General features: G+C 32.7%; 2 protein-coding genes across 4 annotated transcripts; both read left to right on the top strand.

Annotated features, from left to right (window-relative positions):
• Positions 1-4,517: 4,517 nt before the first annotated feature.
• LOC104907027 (hypothetical protein) lies at positions 4,518-6,085 on the top strand. 2 transcript variants are annotated; one of them, XM_048642656.2, is made up of 2 exons: positions 4,518-4,763; positions 5,590-6,085. In XM_048642656.2, the coding sequence occupies exons 1-2, from the start codon at positions 4,700-4,702 to the stop codon at positions 5,877-5,879; spliced, it is 354 nt and encodes a 117-aa protein (XP_048498613.1). In that variant the 5' UTR covers positions 4,518-4,699; the 3' UTR covers positions 5,880-6,085. The 2 variants fall into 2 exon arrangements, with proteins under 2 accessions (XP_048498613.1, XP_048498612.1); XM_048642655.2 differs by having other exon boundaries at positions 4,522-4,763; positions 5,485-6,085.
• Positions 6,086-7,259: 1,174 nt separating this feature from the next.
• LOC104907028 (uncharacterized) lies at positions 7,260-8,582 on the top strand. 2 transcript variants are annotated; one of them, XM_010695878.4, is made up of 2 exons: positions 7,260-7,395; positions 8,120-8,582. In XM_010695878.4, exons 1-2 carry the CDS (start codon positions 7,332-7,334, stop codon positions 8,386-8,388), a joined length of 333 nt encoding a protein of 110 aa, XP_010694180.2. In that variant the 5' UTR covers positions 7,260-7,331; the 3' UTR covers positions 8,389-8,582. The 2 variants fall into 2 exon arrangements, with proteins under 2 accessions (XP_010694180.2, XP_010694179.2); XM_010695877.4 differs by having other exon boundaries at positions 7,262-7,395; positions 8,117-8,582.
• Positions 8,583-9,141: the final 559 nt, after the last annotated feature.

The following is a 9,141-nucleotide window of genomic DNA, read 5'->3' on the forward strand; positions in this document are numbered from 1 at the left end:
AATTTAAGAGTGTATAGTTTACGAACTTGATAAGTAAAGAAATCATCCCCGTCTTGATTCTTCATTTGCTTTAGCATAAACTCATTATTTCTCTTGTTTTCACTAGGGGAAAAAAAGGAAGGGCTGCACTTTATTTTCCTAAAAGCGCAGCCCTATTAGTGAAGGGCTGCGCTTTTTTTAAAAAACGCAGCCCTACATAACAGAAGGGCTGCGCTTTTGAAGAAAAGTGCAGCCCTTCACTTAGTAGGGATGCGCTTTTAGGAAAAGCGCAGCCCTTCTCACACTCAGAAGGGATGCGCTTTTCTACAATCGCAGCCCTACTAAGTGAAGGGTTGCGCTTTTCTTCAAAGGCGCAACCCTTCTGTCATATAGGGCTGCGCTTTTGAAGAAAAGCACAGCCCTTCTTTTAAAAATTTGAAATAAAAAATTCGCGGGCTTCAAATATTAAGCGGGATTCGTCAAATATATTATCCCTCCTTCTCTCTCCTCTCTCACGTCCCTCCTCCATTTTCGTCCTTCTCTCTCCTGTCCCTCCTCCCTTTCCTCCTTCTCTATCATCCTCTCTTCTCTCTCAAAAACTCCTAGAAACTTTGCGACAAAAAGCCTGAAATGATTTGCACTAATCATCTCAATGGAGTCCGATTGCCTATTGTGATACCTTTTCGGAAGCGGAACGGGCCAACGAGTCAAACACACCGCTATGCTGTGATGTATAGGCTTTTTAAGCCATCCGAGTTCGTATAAGGCTCCAAATAGGCATTTTAAGTTTTTCCGAATTCTATTATTTCCTCAATTATGTATTAGGGTTTTGTTTTATGTATTTAAACATTATTAGGTTAATGTTTGGAGGCAGTGTTCTTGTATTTTCAGATCTATATAATTTCTTAATCTTTGTTTTGATTAATGTTCTTGTATTTTCAGATCTAAAATTTCTTCTCTTTTGTATATTAGTTTTTGTTCCTTTTCGTTTCGTTCTTTTTATTTGTTTTGGGTTTAGTTGCATTGTAGATCTATAATTTCTTCTCTTCTGTATATTTGGGTTTAGTTGCATTGTAGATCTATAATTTCTTTTCTTCTGTAATTTCTTCTCTTCTGGATTTGGATGGTTTACTTTGAAGTTTAATGCAAATGTTAAAATTCAAAAATGTGAGTTTAATAGTAAAAAAAATGTCGAAAAAAAAAATTTGTGTTTTATTATTTTTTGGTAGGAAGGGCTGCGTTTTTTTAGGTAAAAGCGCAGCCCTTCTAAGCTTGACCGGCTGCGCTTTTACGTAAAAAGCGTAGCCCTTCCTTGTGAAGGGTTGCGCTTGTCTAGCGCAACCCTACTTAAAAAGTGAAGGGCTGCTGTCAAAAAGCGAGCCTTACAGGTCTTTTTCAGCGCAACCCTTCTTCATTTTTCCACTAGTGTTTGACGCTTTAAATAAAATACTATCTCCAATTGTTTGAAAAATCACATAACATCCATGTTGTATTTTAGATAATATTCTAAATCTGAATTGAAGCTCTTGCTTATTTGAGTGCTCCGAATTTCCAAGGAAATTATGTATCTTATATAATACTCCACCCACTAGTTCTTGAAGGCATAAATGAAGACTAACTAAGTAATCTTTCTCACTTTCGCATGCAATGCATTAAAAGTTCCTTCAAACTCTACCTCTCCTTCATTGCTATACATATATGCTTTGAATTCTGTAAGAATATCATCTCCATTGCTTAACAAAAGCTTTCTTGCATTTTCCTTGATGTGTCAAGTTCATAGTCCATGCCACACATTCAGCATCACTTCTGCAATAGCAATTCCCATAGCAATGTTTTAATTTGAAGTGTAAATAGTCTTTAGATGCTTAGTCAATGGTTGCTAGAAAGGTTTCAAATAACAAGTTGAAAGATTCATTTGCTTCATCATATAATAGAGCACCTCCGAAAAAATCTATCTCCTTGAAATGGTTACAATCGACAAAAAAACCAAGCGGTGTATTTTCTTTATTTGTGCCAAATGTAGTATCAAAGGCAACTATATATGTCTCCAAGTGAAGCATAGTCAAAGATAATCTTTGCAACTCCCCAAAATATGTTTGTTATTCTTTCTTAACAATTCAACTGAACTGAATATTGGAAAAAAGAATTATCCATTACTTGCAAGTGAAAGTACCTTAAGAAACTTTTAGATTTTTCATCATCATGTCTCTTTGGCGCTTATTCCTTAGATAATTTTTGTGATATTAACGGGTGTAGCCAAGATTAGATGTTTCACCCACATATGCACCAATAGCTCATGTGCTGCTCTAGGGTGAATATCAAAATCATATGTAAGAACAATTTTAATGATTTGTACTTCATTTATTTTTCTTTGTGATGACAATAAGTGACTAGTTTATTTTTTAATGGACTACATGATTCTTCTCAAATACAAAAGAGCTTGATGATAATTTCCAGTGGCCTTAGCTAAAGAGATACCATGGCATACTTTGCAACCTGTTCTTCTTTGGATTTTAGGATTTTTCTGTCAAGACGACAATAACCCTCTTCTGCACATAAAAATTTTCTATGTCACAAGTTTATCCTTCTTACTCTTGTTTTTCCAATGTTTACAAACATTAAAACATATCTTCCCCAATAATTTGACCAAAGAAATCCAAGCATTGTCCACCATATCAAATTTCATGTCAATACGAGGGATCCAACCAATTGTTCGACACATATATATGATCATTTGATTCATTATTTATAGACGAGTTTCCCATTAAAGCTAAAACACATGATTCACAATGGACCATTTCAACTATTAATAACAATAATACTAATAGATACATAATATAAATCATTACTTTAATGAGGTACTATGCAAAGTAAGAGCATCTCCAATGGTGAGCATCTCCACCTTGTAGCTTGACTTGCCACATCAGCCTTTTAAGCAACATTGCTTGCTAGCTACAATGTATCCCAATAGTAAGCTACATCACTTTTTAGCGTGTCATTTTTTTCAAAACATAGAAATAAATAGAAGTTTCCACATGGCATATCATAATGGGATGTGTTCCCTCTTATTTTTTTCAAGCTACTCTGCTTGTTTGGGCTACACTTACTTGCAAGCAGGTTTATTTTTCTTCTCTCCAATGATTAAGCTACAACTACATATTTAGCAAAAATTGCAAGCATGCCCTTATATCAAACCATTGGAGATGCTCTAAGACACATATCATAGCTATATGATAGTTAACTACTAGTTCTCATCACAATTTGTTATATCTATATCTAATTAATACAACATAATTATCCAAAAATAAAAATCAAGAAAATGAAACTCCAATCACTTATTTAAAACTCTAGAAATTAAGGAAATAATGATTATTATGTACTTGTATCATTGGAAGTTGTTTTTTTGGAATTATTTTCATAAAAAAATGAAAAAGAATGAGAAAATTAAACGGATGGGCATGTGAAAAGAGGAGAAAGAGAGTAAAAAATGCTTTTTATTATATCCAACCAATGAAAGTTGAGGAACATTACATAAGAGTATCAAAAACCTATGTGAAAAGGGACGGAGATAGAGAGAAAGAGAGAAAGAGAGTAAAAACTGATGTTGAAAAATGGAAACATGAGAAATAGGAATAACATTTTGGGACACCCAAAATGAAATACAACAACTATAAAATGGGATGGACAGAGTAGTTGTCTATATTATGTTGACAAAAGCATTGAATTACATAAGAACGTAAAATATACATCCGTAACATAATTAGCATTGACGCAACCATGTATTGTAGAAAAATACAAAATAAATATATAATATGAAAAGAAATGGAGTTTCATTCAACTTACATTGTTCCAAAGTATATGGATATAGACCACTCAAATTATATGATCAATCTCCTTCAATATTGTTCTTAGTCGTGTGATGGAGATTTTTTTGTTTAAAAAAAATTGTGATTGATATTTGATACAATAGATTGGTAGAGTAGCTTTGGTTTGTGATTATGAACTATGGCAACAAATAAGCGTCCAGTAGCGTGCTAAATCGGTTAAAATTATCTAGTTTTGAACTAATAGCTGTAGCTTTAAATGAAAGGCCGAGATTAGCCAAACTTTACATGGTGAAGTTCTCTAGTAAGTCTAGAGGATCCGAACGCATTTCCATATATCATAACTCAATGTAATGATTTATGCTAGAAATTCTGGACAATAATGATGCCACAAGGGTAAATGATTTAGATGAATTTGATCTTGGATCATAAACACCTTATCTTAATGTTTTAACCAAATAAGCTAGTTGACATTCACCCATAATTGATTACTTAAGAATAAGAGTAGTTTGCGGATGGTCCACAGATCTGCGGCTTAGATCTATTCCAGGGCTCATAATAGCAAGTCGGAGTAGAGAGTTGCATAAAAAGGAAGTTGTGAAGCGACAAAAACATAAAGTCAATAACCGTGGGCGCAAGATGAGATGGGACGGTAATGGGAGACTTTAACATTAATATGAGGATTTTTCCAACTCATCATATACTAATACTACTACTATTAATTATACAATTCATTTACAGCTCATAGATATTATTACCGATAACCTAAAGCCGTGACAAATTGGTGAATTGAACAAATCGATCATCAAAAGTAACTGCTATATATACTCATTAATCCTTTTCTTTATTCTCCATGACTTATCGAAAATTTGCTTTATCATCACTAACATACAAAAATGGCCAGAGTTTCCATCATCCTTATCATTACAATTATCTTAGCGGCTTTTCTAAACATATCAGGTAAAAGTGCTCTCCTTCTCTAAATAAAGATACTTCCTCCGTTTTTTTAGAAGTTACACTTTTTATTTTAGGAAGTTTTAAATTAGATGTTACACTTTTATTTTGGGTAATAACTTCTCTCTATCTCTCTCCTATCACATGTTCACATGGGACCCTTTTGTTTTTCATTCTCTCTATCTTTCTTCTCTCCAAAAATTACATAGGAGTCCGTGATTTGAAAAGTGTAACATCTAATAAAAAACGGAGGAAGTATATATTTTTCTCAAATCAAAAAGATAAAATTTCGGACTTAAAGTAAACGCCTTATCTGTGTGTGTGTTTTTTTTACAAGGCCTTATGTATGTTAATAGTGAGCATGTTATATATTCATAATACATTCTTTCAGAAAAAAAAAAAATTCATAATACATTATCGATTAGTGTTATATACATTGTTTATAAATGAGTGTATATATTCATAAAACCGATTAGTGATTTAGTGTTATGTACATTATTTATAAATGAGTATATATTCATTAAGAACACCACGTAAAGAAAGTCAACATAGTTCTTACTCTATGTTCATTATCGAACACAAGACTTATTAGAGAAATTGATCTACAAGTCTCGCATCAGGTGAATTTACCAAAATGATTCTAAATGAGAAGTTTGTTTAGAGATTGTTATCTAATTAACTTTATGTTTGACTTGTTGCTTTCTTACACACACAACCATTACTGCAGCTGATAAAATAAGAACATGTAAGAAGGATAATGAGTATTGTGGAGGCATTGCCGGATCTCAATGCTGTGAAGGACTACATTGTAATCATGAAGGCGATATGGCAGATGCAGGTGGATACTGTAAGCCAACTACTAGAACTTGTCAAAAACCCGGCCAATATTGCGGCGGCATCGACGTAATTCAATGTTGCAAAGGATTAGATTGCGTAATTGATGGTAAAGTTTTTCCAGATGCTGCCGGAGTTTGCAAGAAAAGACAATCATGTCAAAAAGCCGGCCAGTTTTGCGGCGGCTTTACAGCCATAGAACGTCAATGTTGTGAAGGACTTGAGTGTGTAATGGATGATCCTCATATTCAAGATGCAGGTGGAAAATGTAAGCGAAGTCATCATTGACAACGTAAAATTCACCAAATTATGTTTGAGTAACACTAGTTGCCAACCCTATTAGACATATTAAAATAAAATATTGATATGTATGTAATAAATTGAAGGGAGACCTGAGAAGTGATAAAAATAGTGTTTCAATGTATTCCTAATCAATAAAAGTTTAACAATAAGAGAGTTGGCAACACCTAAAAACCTGTGTTGCTTATGTTTCACTGCTTGAATATGACGTTCATAGGTAATTTACTACGTATTGATGAATAACACTTCGTGTGATTTTAGAGATATTCGTTTTACAATAGTTTTCGGGAAAACAATTGCTCTAGACACGTACCAATGATTGATTATAGACAAGTTGCAATCTGCACGCGAGTATTTCAGATGTGAAACTTTAGCTAGGGACTTGGATTGTGTTCTATTCAATTATATTATTCTCGGAACTATCTTATTTTACTTTTTGAAGGTTTTAAAACTTTCTCTACCTTTTGTCAACTTTTCCTTATTTCTTTTTTTATTTTCTCTTAATTTTTTAAAACTTTTCTTAATTAGTAAAATTAAGTTGAAAAGATTAAATCCTTAGGGATATTATTAGCGTAGTGTGGTTTGGGAAATTATTCAAACCATATTATTGATATGAGGTTCAACATTTTGGCAAACAAGGAATCAAATAATATGATGATACAAATTATGCCAAATCGCCACAAAAAAAAAAAAAACGATTTGGTCTGTTTCGATTTGCGATTCGACTTTATTTTTAAATATCTTTTTTAATCAACTATAGTTGTCTTTGTCAAAAAAAAAAAAACTATTGAGCTCAGGCCCACTTAGTTAATTTAATTCTCTTGCTCTAGGCCTTAAGTCCTTAGTGACATGTGTTGTTGTATTTTTAGAATCAGAAAATCATCCTTGGGATTGATGAGCTATAAGATTTTTTTTTTTGAACTAATAATCATAGATTTAAGTGGATGTTTGAGATTAGCGAAACTCTACATGGTAAAGTTCTTTAGTGACTCTCGAAGATCCAGCCGCAATTCCATATATCATAACTCAATGTAATGAATTTGTAATGGAAATTTTGGACAGGAATAATGCTAGTATATTACAAGGGTAAATGATGTATACAAATTTGATCTCATATCTGGAACACCAAATTAAACCAAATAAACGCAACTTCTTATTTAATACTCGTAAATTTGGAGTAGAAAGCTGCATAAAAGGAAGTCGTGAAGCGACAAAAACGTAAAGTCAATGAACGTGGGCGCAAATACTAATACTACTACTATTTATTATACAATTCATTTATAGTTCATAGATATTTTAATACCGACAACCTAAAGCCGTGACAAATTGGTGAATTGAACAAATCGATCATCAAAATTAACTGCTATATATATTCATCAACCCTTTTCTTTATTCTCCATGACTTTCGAAAATTTGCTTTATCATCACTAACATGTAAAAATGGCGAGAGTTTCCATCATCCTCATCATTACAATCATCTTAGCGGCTTTTCTAAATATATCAGGTAAATGTGCTCTCCTTCCTTAATTTTTTTTATTAGAAAATTAAATCAGCCTAAGGGCTAACTCTTACAAGGCTATTATCCTGTAAGAAACACCAACACATTGACTGGTAAGACATGCATAACATGCTAATAAAAATCGAACCCCTGACCTTAGGGGCCTATGGGGAGCGCTCTACCCACTTCTCCTATCCTTACTCTCCTTCCTTAATTCATCGTTCATTTACCAATATATACATGATGCTCTAAATAAATATATATATTTTTCTCAAATCAATAAGATAAAATATGGACAAAAAGTAAACGCTTTATCTGTGTTTTATTTTACAAGGCCTTATCTATGTTAATAGTGAGCAAGCTATGTATTCATAATACATTATCGATTAGTGTTATATACATAATTCAGAAATGAGTTTATATATTCATAATACCGATTAGTGATTTAGTGTTATGTACATTATTTATGAATGAGTATATATTCATTAAGAACACCACGTAAAGAAAGTCAACACTTTTCTAACTTTATGTTCAATATTGAACAAAAGACTTATTAGAAAAATTGTTCTACAAGTCTCGCATCAATTGAATTTATCAAAATTCCCCCCTTGTCTTAAATTTGGTGGAGAATGCATGAATGATTCTAAATGAGAAGTTTGTTTAGAGATTGTTATCTAATTAATTTTATATTTTACTTGTTGCTTTCTTACACACACAACCCTTACAGCAGCTGATAAAACAAGAACATGTAAGAAGGCTAACGAGTTTTGTGGAGGAATTGCCGGATTTCAATGCTGTGAAGGACTACATTGTAATCTTGAAGGCGATTTCGCAGATGCAGGTGGACATTGTCAGAAAAGACAATCATGTCAAAAAGCCGGCCAGATTTGCGGCGGGTTTACGGCCGTAGAACGCCGATGTTGTAAAGGACTTGAGTGTGTAATGGATGATGTTAATATTCCAGATGCAGGTGGAAAATGTCAGCGAAGTCATCATTGACAAAGTAAAATTCACCAAATCATACATGTTTGTGTAACACTGATTGTCAACCCTCTTAGACATACACATTAAAATAACATATTAATATATATGTAATAAATTGAGGGGAGAATTGAGAAGTGATAGAATTTGTGGCGCATGCAGAAGTTGTAATGGACCCGAATAGTATTATAAAATTGAATTTTCATTGATAATTAATTATACAAGTCTGTTTGTGAGAGCTCATGTCTCTCATTTACCTTGGTAGAACCCTTTGTTTCTACCTTTCCTAATATCTTGTGTGGATCTCACTTGTTTGGCTCCCTTTTTCAACTCATGCACATATTATATATTTGTAGTTGTTGTATCCTAACTTCTAGATTTTTCTTTCAAGTACAAATATCTTAGATTTTTCACAAGATAATTCTAGATACACATTAGATATTTTTCTCACATTTTTTATCAAACATTTAGAATTTTCTAGATTAATCTCTAACAAAAGTGACATAAATTTTTTTAATGTATTTCTAACCAATGAAAATTCAATAATAAAAGAGTTAACAACATTTAAAAGCTTATATTAGCTTATGTTTCAGTGCTTGAAATAATGTTTATAAGTAATTACTACGTATTGAATAACACTTTGTTTGATTATTTTAGACATATTCATTTTACAATAATTTTCGGGGAAACAGTTGCTCTAGACATGTAAGGGATTGATTACACTAAAAATTCCAACTTGCACGCGACTACGCGGGTATTAATTTCCGATGA

The sequence above is a fragment of the Beta vulgaris genome, chromosome 4 (assembly GCF_026745355.1).
Source record: "Beta vulgaris subsp. vulgaris cultivar EL10 chromosome 4, EL10.2, whole genome shotgun sequence".
Taxonomy (NCBI): domain Eukaryota; kingdom Viridiplantae; phylum Streptophyta; class Magnoliopsida; order Caryophyllales; family Amaranthaceae; genus Beta; species Beta vulgaris.